The 22,002-nt window shown below is 40.6% G+C and overlaps 6 protein-coding genes across 10 annotated transcripts; 4 read left to right on the top strand and 2 right to left on the bottom strand.

Annotated features, from left to right (window-relative positions):
* Nucleotides 1-332: 332 nt before the first annotated feature.
* On the top strand, nucleotides 333-2,565 carry LOC128262263 (L-dopachrome tautomerase yellow-f-like). The gene is made up of 4 exons (XM_052996463.1): nucleotides 333-545; nucleotides 937-1,281; nucleotides 1,577-2,232; nucleotides 2,286-2,565. Exons 1-4 carry the CDS (start codon nucleotides 419-421, stop codon nucleotides 2,424-2,426), a joined length of 1,269 nt encoding a protein of 422 aa, XP_052852423.1. The 5' UTR covers nucleotides 333-418; the 3' UTR covers nucleotides 2,427-2,565.
* On the bottom strand, nucleotides 2,491-9,306 carry LOC128262110 (protein lingerer). Its single transcript, XM_052996218.1, has 8 exons — nucleotides 8,910-9,306; nucleotides 8,634-8,854; nucleotides 7,983-8,557; nucleotides 7,542-7,593; nucleotides 4,940-6,403; nucleotides 4,689-4,830; nucleotides 3,486-3,644; nucleotides 2,491-3,416 (listed from the first exon to the last, which is right to left on the bottom strand). Exons 1-8 carry the CDS (start codon nucleotides 9,084-9,086, stop codon nucleotides 3,201-3,203), a joined length of 3,006 nt encoding a protein of 1,001 aa, XP_052852178.1. The 5' UTR covers nucleotides 9,087-9,306; the 3' UTR covers nucleotides 2,491-3,200.
* Nucleotides 6,446-7,548, top strand: LOC128262352 (uncharacterized). Its single transcript, XM_052996583.1, has one exon. It carries the CDS (start codon nucleotides 6,515-6,517, stop codon nucleotides 7,523-7,525), a length of 1,011 nt encoding a protein of 336 aa, XP_052852543.1. The 5' UTR covers nucleotides 6,446-6,514; the 3' UTR covers nucleotides 7,526-7,548.
* A 647-nt stretch (nucleotides 9,307-9,953) lies between the features above and the next one.
* Nucleotides 9,954-10,913, top strand: LOC128253029 (V-type proton ATPase subunit G). Its single transcript, XM_052981239.1, has 3 exons — nucleotides 9,954-10,133; nucleotides 10,325-10,425; nucleotides 10,497-10,913. Exons 1-3 carry the CDS (start codon nucleotides 10,052-10,054, stop codon nucleotides 10,665-10,667), a joined length of 354 nt encoding a protein of 117 aa, XP_052837199.1. The 5' UTR covers nucleotides 9,954-10,051; the 3' UTR covers nucleotides 10,668-10,913.
* A 706-nt stretch (nucleotides 10,914-11,619) lies between these two features.
* Nucleotides 11,620-21,385, top strand: LOC128252584 (anoctamin-1). Of its 5 annotated transcripts, XM_052980383.1 has the most exons (16): nucleotides 11,622-11,767; nucleotides 11,826-12,231; nucleotides 15,311-15,698; nucleotides 15,771-15,839; nucleotides 15,998-16,069; nucleotides 16,303-16,463; nucleotides 16,520-16,688; nucleotides 16,755-16,875; nucleotides 16,939-17,050; nucleotides 17,112-17,670; nucleotides 17,740-17,943; nucleotides 18,006-18,467; nucleotides 18,535-18,710; nucleotides 18,775-18,880; nucleotides 20,420-20,558; nucleotides 20,622-20,914. In XM_052980383.1, the coding sequence occupies exons 2-16, from the start codon at nucleotides 11,915-11,917 to the stop codon at nucleotides 20,843-20,845; spliced, it is 3,279 nt and encodes a 1,092-aa protein (XP_052836343.1). In that variant the 5' UTR covers nucleotides 11,622-11,767; nucleotides 11,826-11,914; the 3' UTR covers nucleotides 20,846-20,914. The 5 variants fall into 5 exon arrangements, with proteins under 5 accessions (XP_052836342.1, XP_052836344.1, XP_052836343.1 ...); XM_052980382.1 differs by having other exon boundaries at nucleotides 11,620-12,231; nucleotides 20,622-21,385; XM_052980385.1 differs by lacking the exons at nucleotides 11,622-11,767; nucleotides 11,826-12,231 and adding an exon at nucleotides 13,108-13,126.
* Nucleotides 18,935-19,952, bottom strand: LOC128252587 (uncharacterized). Its single transcript, XM_052980391.1, has 4 exons — nucleotides 19,600-19,952; nucleotides 19,424-19,545; nucleotides 19,203-19,359; nucleotides 18,935-19,141 (listed from the first exon to the last, which is right to left on the bottom strand). Exons 1-4 carry the CDS (start codon nucleotides 19,790-19,792, stop codon nucleotides 19,029-19,031), a joined length of 585 nt encoding a protein of 194 aa, XP_052836351.1. The 5' UTR covers nucleotides 19,793-19,952; the 3' UTR covers nucleotides 18,935-19,028.
* Nucleotides 21,386-22,002: the final 617 nt, after the last annotated feature.

Raw genomic sequence — 22,002 nt, 5'->3', positions numbered from 1 at the left:
GGTGAAAGTTATTTTCCAAAAACGTATGTAACTATAAAACGGCAATATCGCAATATTGTGTTTATAAAAAATGATTTATATTCTGCACATCGAAAGGAAAAAATATTAACTGGTACGGAAAAAATATTACATTAGCCATTGGCTTAAAAATAAATTTTAGTGAAAAAAAACTTTTAATTTAATTTTGCTAGGCTTTCATTGACTCACTTAGTTTTAAAAATTTAATTTTAATTTTTAGTGTTGACCGAAAGCTTTGTAGATGAAATATAATGGGAGAGTCTCACTTCTCTTATAATTTCACATTTCGAGGCACAGATCACGTATGTGGATCATTTAATGTATCAGTTGCTAACGAAATCTCAGCCTGGAAAGACGAACGAACAAAGCTTCATTAAGGTTCTACAGCGAAGACAAAGAAATGTTATCGACACAGCTTCTGCTACTCTGCATGATCGCAGGGTTTCAATTGCCAACCTTTGCAGATCCCATGATTGAGGTCTTTAAATGGAAGCAGTTGGACTTTTTAAATCGAGGGGACAACTCAGGTGAGTCCAACAGCGAGCATTATGTTACTCTTAACAATTTACACTTAACAATTTTGTATATTCGATGACGCAGACAACAGGTATTAAAACACGTACCCAAAATTTTAAGTTGAGCTTTAGGAAAAGATTAAGCTGTTGTGTTTTTTATTGCATTTATAAATTGTTGATCAAAATTACTCGAAAGCTAAAAAATAAAGGACATATTCCTTTTATTATTTTAAAAAATAATATATATATATATTTTAAAAATATATTATTTTTAAAAATGAACCAGAAGCAACAAAAAAGTCTGAGATAAAGGCCATGCTGAGATGACTATATTTTTTTCTTTAGTTTTAAAATACGTCTATCAAAAACAAATAGTAACAACGTAATATCTTTCCACTTATAGATCCTCATGCTCACCATTCTCGTCCTTGCTTGAAGACCCCCGATTCCGGTGCTAGCAATAGTGGCCCCTTCATTCAATACAACAATGTGCCCCAGGGTGTCACTCACTTCAGGGGACGTCTCTTCATCACGACTCCCAGGCGGCAGGAGGGCATTCCGTCCACCCTGAACTACATCGATCTGGCCAGAGATGGCCGGAGGCAGAGTCCCATTCTCCGAGCCTATCCCAACTTCGCCTTGAACCAGTACAACGTGAGTGCGGAGAATCTGGTGTCCGTCTACAGGACCTCAGTGGATGCCTGCCAGCGACTTTGGTTCGTCGACACTGGAATGCTGGAGTATCCCAGTGAGTGCCATATAATTTAAGTTTATGACAGGTTTAATGACCTTTCAGGTTAAAAACCTTATTTTTGATGGTGATTTCCTCATGAGTCACATTGCTCTATTGTGTTTAATTATGAATTCATTTGCAGTGGTTCTTTTTGTTAGTGTCAACAATCTATGGTAATTATTGTATGGCCACTTGACATTATATCTTCTTAACATTGAGTTTATGAATTGCACACTAGTTGTCTATAAAACGAAAACTTAGTTCCATTTTGGAAAAAACTTTTAAACAAATTTTAAATTTCCTACCTTAGATAACCGGCAACAGATTCGTCGTCCCAGTATCTGGGTGGTCGATTTGGCCACGGATCGAGTGCTGAAGCGCTTCGACATCCCGCAGAGCATTGTGGAAATTGGTCGCGGAATGGCCAGCATCACCATCGATGTGAAGGCTCGAAATTGCGACGATGCCTATGCTTATATCCCGGATCTGGTCAATCGCCGTTTGCACGTTTATCACCTGCGAGACGATAGAATTTGGTCCTTCGAGCACAGCTTCTTCAACTTTGACCCGCTTTCTGACGATTTGAACATTGGCGGACAGAAATTCCGCTGGGATGACGGCATTTTCTCGACCACTTTGGGCCCACATCAACCAGATGGCAGCCGCAACGTCTACTTCCATCCCATGGCCAGCACGAATGAGTTTATGGTGTCCAACAGGGTGCTGCAGCAGGAGTCCAATGCGGCGCGCTCCGATCACGGCAGTGATTTCCAAATGCTAGGAAGCCGTGGTTCATCCACACAGTCCACCATGCACGAGTACGATCCGGGGACCGGTGTGATCTTCTTTGCCGAAGTGCAGAAAAGCGGAGTGGGCTGCTGGAAGACCAGCAAGCCGTCCTCAGCGGAAAACCATGGATCTGTGTATTCAAACGCAAGAGAGATGATTTATCCCAGCGACTTGACGGTAAGCAAAACTATTCCGTCTTTAGAGTAATTAACAACTAAATTATTTTACAGATCGATGAAGAGGGAACGATTTGGGTGATGTCCAACTCCATGCCCATATTTGTCTACTCCAAACTGGACACGAATGTATACAATTTTCGAGTCTGGAAGCAAAAGGCAACGCGGGCCAAAAGGGGAACAGTTTGTCAGTGATTTGTGTGAAATTGCTTTAATGAATGTTTCACAAGGTCGTTACATCAGTAATAATATGTTTATCGAAATTACCCACTGAAACTTATATATAAAATAAATCAAAAAGCATTTACAAATGTACCGTTAAAAATTGCCTAAATTTGAGTACTCAGTTTTATCACATCTTAAAAGTTACGACAGATGCTTTTGTCTTTTCGCACGAAACAAATGGAAACATGAAAGAAAACAACATCAATGAACAAAATCAGAGGCACTCCAATATTGCATAAGGATACTAAGTTGCACAGGTGTGTGTGTGTGATACGCGTGTATATGTTAACCTAAAATACTTGAATTTCATGTTGTAAATTTCTTATAGCTTTTCCGCATCCAAACAAATTTAAGGTGTAAATTTGGTAACCTCTCAAAGTTTTAGCTAAACATATGGTGTATATATATCTATATATATATGATCAATTTGTTGTATATATGTATGAGTTTATATAAAATTTTGCAAAAATATATAGGTTGTTTTTGTATATGTTCCTCAACACTACACCTACACCTAAGTCCTTTATGTAGTTTCGATCATAGTAAGTGTGGTGTGTAGTACGTATTATAGCGAAATGATTCTACCAGTTCTAGATGACTATATAGTGGCGTCGTTCGTTGACGTATTCGCAAAAAATGGAATGATTACTGGCCCGGAGCGATTCGAAATAGATTCGCGTATAACAGCTTATTACAGTTACGAGTTATGTGTGGTTATATGGAATCGATCGTTAATGCTTCGGTCTACTGCACTAAGTAATCCTTGTACCCCCGCAGCGACTTCAGCTGCTTCTTCAGCTTGGTTATCAAATCCGACGGCTGCACCAGTATGGAAATATCCCGACCCACAGAGTTCAACCGATCCCTTATCTCCAGATCCTTAAAGAATAGATTCAGTGAACGACCATTGATCTCGGTGAGCATCCAGAAGGTGAGCGAGCTGCCATCGCACGATTGCGTCTGAAATGGATTCATTGATCAGTATTTATTATGTACGGAAGTTCTTAAATATATTTCTGTTTGGCTCACCTTGGGCGGAAGGCCGTGTCGTGCGGCCAAGCTATTTGGCACAACGTCCACGATTGTCGACGTATTTCCATCTCGAATTAGTCCCAGACACTGGCCCTCCCGGTCACGTCGAATGGCATATGCCCGGCCAAACGGAATGCGACGCAGTAAGACCTCAACCTGTGAATCAGATAGGCGATTTAAATAAACAAATTAAGTGGCATCGGAAACATATATGTTAGAAATTAGTAAGCAAAGAAATTTGAAAGTTGTTGTTCAACTAATCTATCTCAATTAATGTTAATCTAATTTTTAGTTTCAACACATTTTAGTAAGTAAAAGAAACTACCTTTAGAAAGAAAGAATAAAAATGTGTATGACAAAAGCTATAAATATACAACAAATATTTGAGACCATCTTATGTATAATACGGAAGTGTTATATTAGTAAACGTTTGAAACAAATTCTATAGCATATAGCTCCCATAGGAACAATCGGAAAAATAAATGAAAAAAATTATAACTTTGCTGTTTTTTAATTTTTTGTTTAGTTCTTCGACATTCGAATTTCATCAAAATCGGACGACTATAGCATATAGCTCCCATAGGAACAATCGGAAAAATAAATGAAAAAAAATTATAACTTTGCTGTTTTTTAATTTTTTGTTTAGTTCTTCGAGATATAGTAATGGTTTAATATTTCAGAATTACGGTTTCAATTTCATCAAAATCGGACGACTATAGCATATAGCTCCCATAGGAACAATCGGAAAAATAAATGAAAAAAATTATAACTTTTCTGTTTTTTAATTTTTTGTTTAGTTCTTCGACATATAGCAATGTTTAATTATTTCAGAATTATGGTATAAATTTATCAAAATCGGACGTCTATAGCATATAGCTCCCATAGAAATAATAAAAATATATAAAATAACTATCTAATAATTGAGCTGCAAATAATCATAGTTTCAATGTTTTTTTTTTAGCACATACTCAAGTAAATCATCATTTAAATGTTTTCAAAGTATTTAATTATGCAATAGCTGCAAGGGTATATGAACTTCGGCTTGCCGAAGTTTGCTTTCCTTCTTGTTTTGTATTAAATTACACAATGAATTATTGCCTAGGAATCGCTCCTACAGTTTGAGATTTGAGCCCAAACATTGATTAGATTGTATATGTACGGAAGTTCTTAAATTAATAAACCTTTTCAACAGTATCTTACAAATAGCGTATTGGTGTTCCTGATAATCTTGTTTGCCTCCGCAGCACTGCTGATGTTCACGCCTGCGATGGAGAGCAGTTGATCCCCTATGTGCAGGGCATTGTAGAGCACCGGATGCTCCTTTTGCTTCCAGCCAGCAATCCTATAAGTACGATCCGTTAATAGAACTCGCAACACGTATTTTAGAAATAACTTAAGAGCAGACTACATACAATCACCTCGGAGATGATTTGGTGTTCTCGCTGACTTACCAAACGCCACCAAAGGCATCCACCCAGGCGATGGAGCCGACGCAGTCCTTGCGCCTGAGATTCAGGCGCACTCCGCCAGGATGCATGATCTCCCGCCGCAGCTGCATCACCTGCTGCTCGCGCAGGGTCAATCGCTTGTTGGGCGACTGATGGACGGGATTGGTGCTGGACGGAGGCGCTCCCTGCGGCGGAGGCTGCATGCGGAAGGCTCCGTTTCGGGATGGCGTAAACTCGTTGTTGTTAGCATTTCGCTGGGTCGCCGGCTGTGGGACCCGCTGAAGAGGCGCCTGAGCATCGGAGGTGGACGAGCTGCGCCGGCGCTGCTCCTGGCTATCGTCCGTTGCAATGGAAGCGCTGCTCATTTGCGCTGGCGTTACTTGCGCACTAGTGGTGGAGCTGGTGGGCGTGGACTGCTGGGGGTGTTGCTCGATGTTGTTGTTCGTGGCGCTGGATGTTTTGTGGGATGTCTTGGTCTTCAGCGGAGTGTTTAGCAGCTTCAGGTAGTGGAAATCCCTTCTGCTGGGCCGCGAACTAATTACTAATTCGGTAAGTCCTCGTGTTAGCTGTGGCGCCGCTCTTCCCGATGCATTGGGTGTGACTGGCTGCGCTGCCGCCGGAGAAGCCAAGCGTCGACGAGGCAGAGCCGGACTTCCATTAGCCACCGGTTGGACGCAGTTATGAGTGCTGGCCGCTCTTGTGGGACTACTTCTGCTGGTGATGGGAATGCTGGAGGAGAGGAAGACCTTCTCGTAGTGCACATTGCCACTGATGATGGAGTCGTTGCCCTGCTCACTATTCACGCTAATATTCGTGATGCCCGAAGTGTTGGCACTGAGTATTATCTTCTTGCTCAGTCTCGGCGTCTGCGGCTTGGCAGGAATAACAGAGGAAGACGTGGTGGTGGAGGAGGAGCAGGCGGTGGCGGTGGCGCTGCCACCGGCCGCAGGATAGCAGGTGCCGTAAACAGCCACCGTGGTGGTGGCCTCGCCCTCGCCCACCACTTTAACCTTGGTGGTGCCGGCAACCTGCGGACTGGGGCCATTGGAAGAGCTCTTCTTAACGGGCGTAGTGTATGGATTACTGCTGCTGGGCTGTTTGCCCAGGACTTGAATGGTACTGGTACTGGTACTGCTACTGCTACTGGCATTGGACGGAATGATTTGTACGTTGCTTTTATACTCCTGATGTGCCTGCGCTGGCTGCAGCTTGGCATTCGCCTGGGACTTTGCCTTTACCTCTGGAAAGCGAAACACCTCGGCTGCGATGGTGTTCTTGGGCGGCAGTTCGGGCGGCTGTTCCTGGCCATTGATGCTGATATTCGACACCTGGATGATTGTTATGTTGTCCTGAGATTCCTCGCTGTTCGCAGCAGCGGCGCTGGAGGATTGGGAGTGGAGGGTCTTGCGTGGCAACCTCTTTGATTTGTCAGCCGCACCAGCGGACATAGAGCGTGATGTTTGTGGTCTAAAATGCAAGTGTAAATTAAGATTAGCCAAGATTTATTTAACAAAAAAGGTGAATAAATAAACCAAAGTACTGTTCATCACACAGTAGCCTGTTACAAATCTGTGAGACATGGCCAAAAAGTTCTCATTGACAGAGGAGAAGCTTGATGATCTTTTTGTGGAAGAGGTGGCCAGTGTGGTAAAACTAGTCTTAAGACTGCCGGAAAATGATCAGATTGTGCCCACATGCACCCGATGGCTCAATATCTTTCAGCAATCGAAATCGAAGGAACGATTTTCCAGGAACTATATGCTTCTGCTCCTCCACAAGCAGCTTAATGATCGCAGGACGTTGTGTTACCCTTTCACGGATCCCAACAGTTCCCGGATGGATTTGCGCACTCTTCACGCGATGATTTTGCAGAAGGATAACAATACGGAGCATGCAGACTCCGGGGAAGATGTAGCCTGCAGATCCGATAAGAGCTTGGATGAGGAGGACTTGTCCTCTTTCAGTTCCTGTGAGAGTTTGGAGGTGGCCAACCAAAGGTTGATCGACGAAAATGCCGCATTGACCACTGAGTTGCAGGAGCTTCAGTGTCAGATAGAAAAATTACAAGCAAAGCGGGAAAGGAGCGAGAGTGCCATTCAAATGCAAAGCGAGCAGATTTACATGCTGGACAAGGAGAATCGCTACCTGAAGCGAAACTTCGCCTGCTCTTCAATCAACGCTCTAAAACAACTCTGCAATGGACAAGATCCCGCGGTGTTCTTTGACACCTTGTACAGTGTTCTCTGCGAGGACGACTCCGACTATCAGCAGGTGAAGCGCTTTAACGAACATTTTAAGGCCCTTCTACGCGACCATATCAATCACTACCAGCGGGTGCAGCGTGCTCCTCTGCTGGAGCAGGCTAGCCAAAGATACGACCAGTTACGCTCGAAAGTTAGCAGGCGGTACAAAACTGTGCTCGGACTGAAACTGGACGCCCAGAGCCAAGAGTTGACCCTTAGCGCGATGAAATATCTGGCCGTGCTGCGGAAACTCTTCCTGGCCACCTTCGAGGGCAAGTCGAACACCAAGAAGGTGGTCGTCAAGTTCCTGCAGCAGAGCTCCGATAAAATATCCGAGATGCTGTAGGGAATGGATAGCTCACCTGGGAATCAACCGTTCGCATTGCAGCATGTGTTCCAAATTAAGGATTTGATCTGGAAATGAAAAAATATATATTTTGTTAACTTTCGCTCGTAAATGGGGTATACAATATATTTCGCTTAGCTGCAAGTTGGATGCAGTTATGGGTTTCACTTCAAAGGAATTTCATTCAATTATGTTTAAATTTGCACATGTTTTTTAAATTTTTAAAACTACAGTATATGGAATTTAATAAACAGATTCTAGGAAAACACGAATATTAGCTATGTAATGAACAATTAAATAAAAGATACTATGGTTTAGCTAAAAACGTATTAAAAACGTATTTGTCCGTGATTTTTAAATTCGTAAAATGTCTTTGAAAAGATCGCTTTAAATTGCCACAAATTCGTTTTTTACTAGCGAATTTTAATGTAACATAATTTTTTTGTATCCTCCTTACCGGCAGATGCACGCTGTGCAGTGGCCGCTACGACGTCCACTCGAACTCCATTCTCGGTGAGCACACAGGCCTTGCGCAGCAGTGGCGACAGGTATTCGTCGTCCGAGAGATTCAAATCAGCATCGCTATTGGACGGGGGCTCCTCTGAGGCTGCCTTGGCGCTCGCTGCGTCCTCCTGGCCAGCGGTTGGCTCTACAGACTCGCTGATCTGCTCGCTATAAGTGCTGATGGGATCGGAGAGCATGTTGAGGAGGTGCTGCGTCAGGGTGTTGGACATGGCAGCCGGAGCGGGAGCGGGAGCAGGAACAGAGGGCGTGGGGGGCACTGGACTGGAGGGCTGCTCAGGAGGTGGAACTGGCTGTGTCTGATTGCTGGTGGCCACCACGCGCTCCATGCCCGGAACCAGAGCCGCCGGAACGGGTGGAGGTGGTGGCAACGGCGATGTGGGATCCCGCGTGGGCAGCAGTGGGGCGCGCACTTCAGGTAGCTTCGTGTAGAGGTTTTCGCGCGGCGACAGAATCTTCATTTCGCGCAGCTTGGAGCGCAGCGTTTCCACCCACTCTTGCATAATTTCCCTGCGAAAAAGCGAAAGTAAATTGAGAGTGGTGCAATCTTAATTGGCGTTGCGTGTGAGGCGTTTTCTGTGTTTACCAAGAGACAGCATGGAAGCGCAACACCTCGTGGCTGAGCGTGACCACAAACTCAAACTCATGGGAGTTGGGGATGAGGGCATGGGAGATGTGCAGGGTTTCCCGCAGAGAAACGACCCACTCTGGTAGATGTCCTGCCGCCTGTCTTGGTTCCGCATAGCCCTCAAGCAGGGCTTCCGTATCGTCGTGGACGCAGAAAACCACCCAGCTGCACTCCGATTTCTGAAAGATTGAGGATATAGTATCCGTGGATTACGGCGAATCTTTGGACACCCACCTTGGGGCCCACGGTCAAACGCTTGCCATCTGCCGTCAAACGCTTCAGCCATGTGTTCTTGTGTATTTCCCGGAACTGGGCACCTGCTCCTCCACCGCCAGCCACACCCCCTCCTCCTCCAGGGGCGGCTGCAGTCGCTGGAACAGGTGCACCACTTGCATTCGCGACCGCTGCCATGTCCGCTTCCCTTGACTTCGGTGTGGATTCCTGCCTGGGATGGGCTTCTTTTGCATGCCTTGGGCTCTTCGGTTCTTCCGCTAATTAATCTCACATTTCACTCGGTCCGACTTGGGGGCTTAATAAGCTGCATTTTAAATTCAATTTTCTCACGGCAACTGGGAAATCATTGGATCGCTGGCGACGCCATTTTTGGTATCGGTATTTGGACGTGTCTATCGATTACTTTCAACACAGTATAATCGAAAGTGGCGAGCATTGAGGGTATTGTTATAAGTGAGTGCAGAAACGTATAGCCTGTTTACACTACTGCGAGTTTTCTTGTGATATCGTAGTTACCGCATATAGTACCTCAGGAAAACAGCTGTTTTATTTTTTGATTAATGGAACTGGAATACGAGTTGTTTTGAGTCATACGAAGATATGATAGTATAAAAAGCATTTAACTTGACTAAATAAAGGAAAAATTAAGTACACTTTGAACTGAAACTTAAAATAAAATGTACTTAAACATTTTAGTTAGTGGGCCGTAGGGGTAGAAAGTTAACAACATTTCTTCCAAGCTTAAAATACTTGCAAATAATTCTGGAATATTAAATGATTTCATATTATTATTGTTGTGTATACCAATACATTTTTATATTTCAACTAAATTTTATTAAAAAATCGGGTTCTAAAAAATTTATAGAAATATAAGAGTTTGTTAAGAACTTAAAATAAAATAATAATCATTAAACTAAGCCATTTCATTGGTAAAAAATAATTTATCGATATCCAATCGACTTTTGCCATTCCCAAAAGTTTTACACCACCGCACCCACACAAACACGGCCCTGTGGTGAGTTTGCGTGTGTGAGTTCGTCATATGACATTTTTCACAGTTCGTCGTCGATTTTAATTCTGTGGCACTTGCTTTTTTCGACTTGCACAGTACACCACGGCGAGGAAGTAGAAACCTAGGAAAAATGGCCAGCCAGACGCAGGGAATCCAGCAATTGCTTGCTGCCGAGAAAAAGGCAGCCGAGAAGGTCGCCGAGGCCCGTAAACGTGAGTTTTATGGAAACATTTGCCCTCCAATTGGAAACGGACGGGCGAAAGAGTAACTACGTTTTCTCACCACCCCTCCGCCTCCATAATCACCGTTGTGTGTGGGTCACATGATGTGGTGGAAAAAAGTAAATACTGCAGGTCTTGAATTTTACTGACTTTTCGTGCCTTTTTCCTGGGTATTTGTGCAGGCAAGGCAAGGAGATTGAAGCAGGCCAAGGACGAGGCCACCGAGGAGATCGAGAAATTCCGTCAGGAGCGCGAGCGCGCCTTCAAGGAGTTCGAGGCCAAGGTTAGTTGCGATTTATAACTCCCTTTGGCAACATAGCGCTAATTTGTAAAACCCCCTTTGTAACCCCTCAGCACATGGGCAGCCGCGAGGGGGTGGCGGCCAAGATCGATGCCGACACTCGCGTCAAGTTGGCCGACATGGATCGGGCCATCCAGACCCGCAAGGAACCTGTGATCCAGGAGATCCTGCAGTACGTCTACAACATCTCGCCCGAGGTTCACAAGAACTACAACCACAAGTAAACGGTGGCCAATGTGTGCTGTAAATTCAATGTCCACGTTCAACTCTAATCCATAATTTAGACCCGTAATAATAGTGGTTACCATACCGAAAACACTGCTGTATTATTATTCCATACATTAAAGTGAAAATTCGTTGTTGTTCCATGTAAAAATAGCGAGAATATTAGTTTTGTCTCCCATCCGCTCGGGAATGTATTATCTTTGTTTTATGTTTTGCCCAATACACGTTGTTGTTATATCTGAAAAGTCATGTGTTTTAATTGATTTCTGATTCTGGTTTGATTTCCATTTGCACTGATTTTCTATATCCTCAGTAGTCAGCTGCCGTAATGATAAGTGGACGGGTTTCATCGGTTTTCAACACTGACAAATCGATAGTCACGACACTTAAAAAATTAATGATATCTTATTTTAAATTTTAAATGTTTTTGTCTTAAAAACTTATGAACAGTGAGTAACACAAGAAATTTTCACCTGGTATATAACACTTATGTGTTATTTTACGTCAATAAGAGTTTATATTTGGTGAAACGATTATAAAGAAGGATAAACAAATTATCAAAATACTGTTTAGGTTTTATTTCATATTGGTATTTCATTTAGTGGAAATAAAACTGGATAATTCAATTGAAATTACTTAGCTGAAAGTGTTATCAAACTTTTTAAGATTCAAATATCGCGCCAATTATCGATATGAAGTGACGAACTCAGTAGAGTTCCCCCACCATCTGAAATCATACAAAAATGATTAAAGCTCTCTTTTCTTTATCTTCCGACTCTTTTCTGGTGTGCTTTAAGCACTTAATCACATTTTATTTTGCATTTTTATCCAACAACTGTGGTTCCTGAACATTTGTACTTCTCATTTAAATTGCACTGCTTCCCGATACTTTTCACGCGCTTAAGAATCGATATATATTCGAGAGCCAATTGGTAATCCCCCACCATCAATCAGTAGTAGTTTATTCCAATTGGCAAACAACGGCTTTTCGCTCTCGGTTCTCGGCCGTTATATCAACGGAAATTGGTTGATAATTGAAAAAATAATCGTGCAAAGTGCAATAACTAGATGTGATATTACTTTCTATTAAGCAAGAGCGGTAAAGATGAAAGTTTATTATTGACCTCGAAGAGAATTTTGGCAACAAACGCACACAGATACAGATGCCTTGTGAAAGCAGCGAAGAAGAGGAAGATAAGAGAACGAGTCGCATTTTGGCTAAATTTAAAAGTTGGTCGCTAGCAAGATGCTAAATTTAGGCAATGCCAAAGTGGCCGATCTGGAGGAATTCCCCTCACCACCCCCTTTTTCCAAGGATGAAAGCTTCCAGCTGTTGGAGAGAAGTTCTTCGGCCACCGTCGTCCCCCTGGAACGCCCCTTCACCACCCCCCTCGCCCCATTCGACATGGAGCTGATAAAACGTCACAATCTCCACGAGCGACTAACGGGAAAGGAGAGTTTCTGGGGGGGAAGGGGATCGCAGAGATTCGTGGACCAGGAGAAAATATCATCATCTCGTGAATCACTCAGCATCGCCGATAAGAGAGCCAGATTCGCAGAAAGGTAAGCCAGAAGCACAAAAGAGCGGGAAACCCCATTGAGACCTTTTTGGGCCGAGGAAGTGCCCATTAAAGTTAATTGCACTTGTCTGCTTTTTGTTGTCATTTTTCTGTAATTGAGTTTGGCTTGTATGAAATACAGGGTGCTTTGAAATTTAAAACTTTTCGGTTTTCAGGTGTTTCATTGAAAGTTACTTTCGTAAATTTTTTAAGTTTAAATCAAATAGAATGAAAAAAAAGTAATTTAATCCTTATAGTAACAATTTATAAATTTGAAGACCTTTAAAAAACAATTTACTTACATGCAAAAATATTCTTATATCTAATATTGATTTTTTCTGGTCCATTAAGGAAGACCCTGTTTACCTTATCTTTTATTTATGGACTGTAGAACATAACACTACCCGAGAAAGTACACTTGCTCACACACATGAAGTGAGATTCTTTGTTTGTTTTGCCAATATTTGGTTTGATTGTTCTCATTTGTTTGATATTTTTGCTTAGCCATGATTTCAATAATTTAAGTGACTCATAGAAAGTGGGTTAGTCCCGTGCTACACGGACATTATGATACTTATAAACTAGTATGAATGTTTCATAGAAAATTGAGTAATTACTAATTGGAGCTAATTCGTTTTTTATAATTTATATTTATTACCGAGCCAATGTGTTATCATGAATAATGGAATTTATTAACCAACTGGGAAAAGGGAAATAAATAAGCCCGTGCTCTCTTTTAAATAAGCACACAATAATCTTTTATTTACATTTAAGCCTGCTCAAGTGTGGGTATAATGCACTTGACATCTGAATGATCAGTCGGTGTCTGGGGCTTAAGTAAACATGTGCTCAAAGCTCTCTTCTCTCGCAGAGAAACAGCTGACCAAGCGGTATATACAGTATGTAATCCCCGGGGGGGAGGAGGTCCGTAAACCCCCACCGGCTAAAACTCAGCTGTGGCCTCTCTCTCTTTTGAGATTGTTGTCGTTGCTGCTGCGCGTTGTGCGCCGCTCTTTGGCTCTCCGAACTTATTTGTTGGTTGCCATTGCCAACGTTCGTGGACTTTAATTTAGTGTTTATTACAAATTTGCTCGAACAAGAGGTGAAAATTTCGAAGAAGAGTTTTCCGCGGTAAATGTGATTTAATCAGCTGGTAGGTCACGCACAAAGTTTCTGTAACCAAAGACAAATTCGATCACCTTTCAAAGAAACGGGTTTCCCGTGTATTAATCATCGTTTCGGAAGAAAACCAACAGACAATATTTCCTTTATGTGTGTGTCGCGCATCGTTTTTTGTGTACTTTAAGTATTACGATCTGGGCAGATGAATAAGCCTTTTGTGCATATAGTGCCTACATACGCATATGATCGGTGGCATTTTTGCATGAACATTTTAATTATATAAGAAATATAACGACACCTTTCGCCGCTGCAGAAATTTTTGAAAAACAAACCCCACACATGTTTAATAAATTATTGTCTCTCTCACTCTCTTGGCCTTGATTAAATCAAATGCCGAAAATTTCATTGTGTGGGCCTAGAAAAAAACCACCATCACACCGTTTGTATGTAAATTTTAATCACATTTTCATCAAAGAAGTGGAAGATAATTATGGGTTGTGCGAAGGCCAAAAAAGTGTAAAATGCTTGATGAACTTAGAAGCTCAGACGAACAATAATACAAAAGAGAACGTAGCAATATAGTCAAAGTTTCCCCATAATAAAGGGGTTTTTCTAAATCGAACCAGTGACTGCGTTCTATAGGTTTGTTTTTGTTAAGTATACGACCTGTGTTTCAATAAAACGAAATCAGTATTTTCTGCTATAAGCTTTTCTTAAAAAATAACCGATCCAATGAACATTCTTCGATTTTATTGCTTATATTTCGAGCGCACAATAAATATTTCTTGATTAATTTAAACTAAGCCTGGAGTATAAAGCTTAGTTAGCTGCTGCGTTGAAGATAAGGATTTCATTATATAGGATTAATGCCAGATTAGTGCCTATCAGCACTGTAAAATTAATATACAATTGTTAGTAAGATAATTACTTATTAACTTCTTATTATTACATATTTACTTAATTCTAATGCAACCATATTCTAAATGTGCACTTTGATTCACTAAGATTACTCACTCCTGTGCACTTTAAGCTTATAACAATTTTTATCGAGTACCGCAGTGAATCATTCTCATCCAGCAAAATCGAACAGAAGTCAATCACATGAAGCTGTGTTTTTAGCATATAAATAGCAAATGTTTGTATGTAATAAAGTATTGCTTGTTAAAGGTTATAACTCAGCTGCTTCCCCGAACTTGTGATAATCCGAACATATGTTGAGATTTCTTAGATTCCAATAAATACACTCCGTAAACACTTAATTGCTGGGATAAACAGAGCAAATGTTAGCTGAGGTCATCTTCTGCGCTATCTCCACCCCTCTTAAATGCCTTATTAAATGGGGCAGTTCGTTAAATTCCAGTAGCTTTGGCTCTCCCTTGGGGTGACCTAAATATGTTATAGGGGATTTTATGGGATGTGCGTACCATTAGGAGCTTTCCTCACGACAGGAGTCGCCACCCGGGAAATTAAACGTGTTTTGCTCCCGCTAACTGGCTTCAAACTGTTTCACATTAACTTTACAGAGTAAAAGCATTCCCAAGCTAACAATGAACTCTGTAACTTGTACTTTAAAGATTATTTTCCTCAAATAAATAATTAGTTTGTAATTTTATAATAATATATTTTAATAACATGTATGTCTTATTATTGTACATTTTTATACATATCAAAATCTTTCCTTTTAACTCTGAACACATTTTTTAAATATTATAATAATATATTATTCGTAAAAAGAGGTACTTTTAGATCAAAATGATTTTACAAAAACATTTCTTGAATTTATAAATGAATAATTTTATTGGGCTACCTCTTTCTTAATTTAATCTTTTCTATTTAATCTTGGTTTATTAGGTGATACACAGACTTTTATCTTAGCTTAGGATGTGTGTCATATGACATTCACCTTAAACTTTATCTACCTGATTAACCTTATCTAACCCTAACATTGTGCTATTCCCCAGCGACGCCCACACGCTCCAACTGCCAGACGCTGCCGAGCCCCGGGCCAATGGGAAAAAGCCCACTGGGGACAGGACCAACCCATCGCATCCAGCCACGCCCCTGCTGCCAATGACTGATCCGGGCTTAGTGAAGGGCAATGGAAGCGGCGTCTACGATGATCGCGAGTGCAGCTGTCCCAGGGAGTTCTACCAGCGGGGCGAGATCAACGCCTCGCTGTTCTTCGAGGACTGCATTCGGTCCATTGACTTTGTGCTGGCCTACAGAATCAGTGCCCATGAGCCCACGGAGCTGGAGAACACGGAGAAGCGTCGCGTTTTCGAGGCGAATCTCTTAAGTCAGGGTCTGGAGATCGAGGCCAGCCAGAAGGATCAAATCTGGTTCGTTAAGGTGTGTATTTGGATCGTAATTCCTAAATTCAAAATAATTCATTTATATATTTTATCATATTTATCATTTTAGATCCATGCCCCTTTGGAGGTCCTGCGGCGATATGCGGAAATACTTAAACTGCGTATGCCAATGAAGGAAGTAAGTCTACCTTTATTTTGATCACACGCTAGAACCAAAATTAAAGCATACTTTTAGGCTCCCTTTTGAATATGGTTAATATTCAGTTTCTAAAAATGTAATTTTCATTTTATTCTTATTTACTTTTTTAATTATTTTAATGTTTTCTATGATTTTAGTCGTTATGCACTTTGCGCATATCTGAAAGATCGAATCGTCTACGAAATGCGGCCCAATACCTGACCCATAAGGTTGGCCAAAGCGTTGAACCAGTTAATTATTTTACTATTAATCCCCTAAATATAATAATAAATTATTATTTATCGTTTAGCTTCTGCTGTGAGTTAATTGAAATCGAACTAAATCCCAAGCCTAACCTTGATAGATTATAATGAAAATATAATGTAGAGAAATGCAGCTTGCCTTTTATTGTTTATTACACTTCAAATCAGCAATATCTAATTTGACTGTTCGACTTTTCCAGATTCCTGGCATGTCCGTGGTTAATCGATCCACCAAAAGCGTGTTTTCTAGTCTCAAAACGGTTTTCCAATTCTTCCTGCGCAACATCTATGTGGATGAGAACATTTTTCCCAAAAGAGCGCATAGATTCACCGCCATCTACAGTCGCGATAAGGAGTATCTGTGAGTTAAACTAAATATTTATTGTATGTCTTTAAATACTAATCATTGTCTGGCAGCTTTGACATCCGACAGGATTGTTTCTTCACCACCGCCGTCCGCTCCCGCATTGTAGAGTTTATCCTGGATCGCCAGCGATTCCCTGCCAAGAATCAACATGACATGGCCTTTGGCATTGAGCGATTGATTGCCGAGGGCGTCTACTCTGCTGCCTATCCATTACATGATGTGGGTAACAAATAAACTTTAGATAAATACATCAAGCTAATTTATATATTTATGACTTCTACGCAGGGTGAAATTACAGAGACGGGCACCATGAGAGCTCTGCTGTACAAACATTGGGCGTCTGTACCCAAATGGTATCGCTATCAACCCTTGGACGACATCAAAGAATATTTTGGTGTCAAAATTGGTAAGCTACATCAATTTAAAATAATAATATAAATATTACATTGTTTTTAATCACTTTTACTAGGTTTGTACTTTGCTTGGCTGGGCTACTATACCTACATGTTGTTGCTGGCCTCGATAGTGGGTGTGATTTGTTTCCTATACTCCTGGTTATCCCTTAAGAACTACGTGCCTGTGTGAGTTTTCTCTAAATAATATTCTTTGTTTAGTTGTCTAACTGGTTTTATAAATTTCCAGAAAAGATATTTGCCAGAGTGCTAATACAAATATAACGATGTGTCCCCTCTGTGATTGGTGCAACTTTTGGGACCTGAAAGAGACCTGCAACTATGCCAAAGTCACGTACCTCATTGACAATCCCAGTACCGTGTTCTTCGCCGTTTTTATGTCCTTTTGGGCGACCCTGTTCCTTGAGCTGTGGAAGCGCTACTCCGCCGAGATAACCCATCGATGGGATCTGACCGGATTCGATGTGCATGAAGAGCATCCCAGGCCGCAGTACTTGGCCCGTTTGGAGCACATACCGCCAACGAGAGTGGATTATGTTACCAATATCAAAGAGCCAACGGTCCCGTTTTGGCGCATGAAGCTGCCAGCCACTGTGTTCAGCTTTTCAGTGGTGCTGCTGCTAATTGCCCTGGCTTTTGTGGCTCTCCTGGCGGTGGTTGTGTATCGAATGTCCATGCTGGCGGCACTCAAAGTGGGTGCTAGTCCCATGACCACCTCGAGTGCCATTGTCCTGGCCACTGCATCGGCGGCCTTTGTTAATTTGTGCCTGCTCTACATACTAAATTATGTGAGTAACGAGCAAACGAATTTATCTACTTACTTAACTATGATTTACTGATTTCAATTATCTACTTAGATGTACAATCATTTGGCTGAGTACCTAACTGAGCTGGAAATGTGGCGCACTCAAACACAATTCGATGACTCGCTGACCCTCAAGATTTATCTACTACAGTTTGTCAACTACTATGCATCCATTTTTTACATAGCATTCTTCAAGGGTAAATTCGTGGGTCATCCGGGGCAGTATAACAAACTATTTGACTATCGTCAGGAGGAGGTGAGTTTATAAATTGAATTATATTTTAATTTAATATGACAAATGATTTTTATTTATTGTAGTGCTCTTCGGGCGGCTGTTTAACGGAGCTGTGCATCCAGTTAGCCATTATAATGGTGGGCAAACAGGCTTTCAACACCATTCTAGAGGTGTATCTGCCCATGTTCTGGCGCAGGGTGTTGGCCATTCAAGTTGGCCTGTCCCGGCTGTTTAACAACACCCCAAATCCTGACAAGACGAAAGACGAACGCTGGATGCGGGATTTCAAGCTACTGGATTGGGGTGCTCGAGGTCTGTTTCCCGAATACTTGGAGATGGTCTTGCAGTACGGGTTTGTGACCATCTTCGTGGCCGCTTTTCCCCTGGCGCCATTCTTTGCCCTGCTCAATAATATTCTGGAAATGCGTCTGGATGCCAAGAAACTACTCACCCACCATAAGCGTCCGGTTTCGCAGCGAGTTCGGGATATTGGGGTATGGTATCGGATTCTGGACTGCATAGGCAAACTCAGTGTGATCACAAATGTATGTGCTAATTGGTTATTTGTACTCATTAATCAAAAATTAATAATAATTTACCCATTTTACCCAGGGATTCATCATTGCCTTTACCTCTGACATGATCCCGCGTTTGGTGTACCGCCATTATGTAAATAAGAATGGCACTCTGGATGGCTATCTCAATTTCACTTTATCCGAGTTCAGAGTGGCTGATTCACCCACCTTAAACAGCTTAGCTGGCGATCTCTCCAACATAACCACGTGCAAGTAAGTAAAATATATAAAATCCTTTAATCAAAATTATTTATTCTTGGTTTTTTATGTTATGCAGATACACGGACTTTCGATTACCACCTTCATCACCGGAAAAATACACTTTGAGCAGCATGTTTTATATCATTTTGGCCTGCCGGTTGGGTTTTGTTGTGGTCTTCGAAGTGAGTAAACTTGTAAATCTGTTAGTTAATTAGATAGATAAACACTTTTTGACCTATGTTTTCAAATTCGTATATTTGTATTTATCTATGCCAAAACACAAGTTAATCAGCAAATGGCTTTTAGGATAAACTAGGACTCCAAATAGTTTCAGGCATTGAATGTGTGAGGACTTTGAGGGATGACTTCCATATTCTCGCTGGGCGCAGACTTTAGCTTTCGGTAGAGGCCATAGATTCCAAAAGTAAATAACGCATTGAGAACTAAAATATGCATTAAAGTTGTTAATTACTCTTATTATGGAAGAGTAGGTGGAAAACCCACCTAAAAATACGCCAAAGATGAGACTTCTTGCTATCCGACGATCCACAGCGGCATCAATTTCATCAATTCTGAGCTCTAGACTCACAAAAGTGCCCGTTTCAATGGCCATTGATAGGCAGGAATTGATTAACCAGGGAGCAATGCATATGAGTCGTTTCTTTAAACATTCGAATGCCAATTTAAAGAAATGTACTTCAATTAGCAAACGCAAAACATTTTACCTGCTTGATGCCTTCGACAAGAAGGCAGGCAACCATTAGATTTATCAATGACTTTACCCAAATTATGAACGTTGCTGTCATGTAGAAAACCTGCGAAAACTCTCGAACCCACAGGTAGTTCACTGTAAAATGGTTTTCAATAAAATATTTGTAATTTGATGTTGATTTTAAGTTACCCAAAGTGGAAAAAAATGCTCCAAGGGGACTTAAGGCTTCAACTTCGCTATCCTGCTCCCATTTTTCAATTTCCATGAAATCTAAGTATAGGTAATAGCTGGATGGTCCTAATATGCTCAGAGCTATCAATAAGTCCCCACAGGCAATACTGAGGCCCACCGATGAAAGGCTCACAAATTCAAAATACTTCATTTTAAACGCGTTTTTTCTTAACTTTAGTTTCGAATTTTTTCGTTAACGAATCCTTTATCCTTTATGTGAATGTTTGCTTATTTTTTGTTATTATCCTCTTATATCCTTTTGGTAAATAGTTTTCTTATTTTATTTATTTATATTTAATTTTTATTTAACACGACCGTTTGCCTCGAGGTGTTCACAGCTACTAACTATAGTTTTTGACTCTAAGTAGAACTAGGGCCAATTATCCAATAGTTTCGTTCATTTCACTTTCGCTTTCTCGACTTTCTGCTTTTCTTATGCTGCAAAAATCCAAAGTCCATGTGGCTATGTATGTTGCATGTTTGTTCAGTGCAGTGTTGCTGTACCGGTTTCTTTTTTCGAATAGATCTGGACGAATTCGTTCCCAATACCCCATATATTAGGGTTGAGGCTACCACCTCTCTAAGCTGTATTTAGCCAATTGCATTTATTGCAACTTGGCCGGAAAGTTGACATTTCCAAGGCTTCATTTGACCCCAAAATTAGGTAGCAGCTTCACGAAAAACCTATTGAATATCGGGGGCATGTGCTGATGAAATATTGTACATAAATTAGTGGCGAAGATTACCTTAACATTGATGGGTTGCCTTTTGCTTTCAGAACTTTGTGGCGCTGGTGATGATTCTGGTGCGTTGGTGCATTCCGGACATGAGTGTGGAGCTGCGGGATCAAATCCGACGCGAAGTCTATGTGACCAATGAGATTATCATCGATCAGGAGGCTCACCGAGCTCGTTTCGGTATGTGCTTAATACTTTACTTATTTTACACCTGCCTAAAATCGCATTTTCCGAATTTTTTAGAGCGTGCCAAGCGTTGCAGTTCGGTTATCCAAACGCCAGTTGACCAAGACATGGATGCTGCCTCAATTCAAGAGCCCAATGCCAAGTTTATTAACATTGAAAAGCTGCTCACCGAAAATCTCACACAGATCGAAATGGATGCCATTATACACGGAGAAAATCCGATCACGGGAATTTCCGGTGCAGATTGCTTGGAAGAAGTGCACAAAAAGCTTAGTGATTAGCTTCAAAGTTTGGTTAAAGTGATTCATTGTGTTATGAAGGTTCCTTTCAGTCACTCAATAAGGCATAAGGTATTACTTTTTTTTATTGAAATTTAATTATTTATTGCAATCGGCTTGCAATTTGGTTACAAGCTTTATTTATGCTTCATTTGTTTTATTGAAGCAATGTAATTGTTTTCTAGGATACCCTATTTTATGAGATGTGCTTGCAAAAATACTTATCAGTGATTCAGACATGTATATAAATGCAGCCCAAGTGTGTGCCAATCTAGCAATGAGCACAATTAGCATAATTTTTAAAAACTATTGAATATCACACTCTGTAAACAGTAATCTTCATGGGGACATCCCACACTCATGTTAAAAAATCTCAGGCTCTCACATGACTCGTATATGAACATTTATTTTAGGTAACATAACATTTATAAATGTATTTATTGCATTCATTGAAGTGTATATATATTGACGTTGATATACTGAAATCTCTTTTAAATGTTGATTATATAAATAAACAACTAGTAAACATTGGTATAAAAGAAATACTGTCGAATCTTTTCTTAATTAACATTCAATATTAATATTTCGACTTGGGTTTGAACTATTTTGTGTCTTTATTAAAATGTGGTGTTATTATCCTATTTTGACTCTTTAAAAATCTAAAAAGAAAAATTTACAGAAACGGTAATATTAACAATTTGAATTGTGTATGGAACCATTTTATTAATGATTCACATATAGGTGTAAAACTTTGATATCTTTCAATGAAATTGCCAGAATTTTGTTAAAAAAATAAAATATGGCCAATAAGATGTGAAAAACGTAAATAACTTTCAAAATAATACTTCTATACAAAAATTGAATTTGCATTATTTAATAAGACTAGCAGAAAAAATTGATTTCTGAAATGAAATAATCTTGGGGATATACATAGTAAGTTCATAAATTTATTCCTATAAAAATTAAACTATTTACTCTTTTTAAACCATTTAAACTTTTAATTTTAGTATCTTTTATTTGTTTATTTGTTTACAAACAGTAAGCTTAAAGTTACAAACTATAGCTACAGCGAAAGATAGCAGCCACAGCTACTTTGGCTTTTGTCCGTTATGTATTTTTTGTTTCAATACATATCATCTCATCGATATGCCCGACTGTTT

This window comes from Drosophila gunungcola, chromosome 3R, assembly GCF_025200985.1.
Source record: "Drosophila gunungcola strain Sukarami chromosome 3R, Dgunungcola_SK_2, whole genome shotgun sequence".
Classification (NCBI taxonomy): Eukaryota; Metazoa; Arthropoda; class Insecta; order Diptera; family Drosophilidae; genus Drosophila; species Drosophila gunungcola.
The sequence above is the reverse complement of the archived record's forward strand: the minus strand, read 5'-3'. Positions and strand labels throughout refer to the sequence as shown.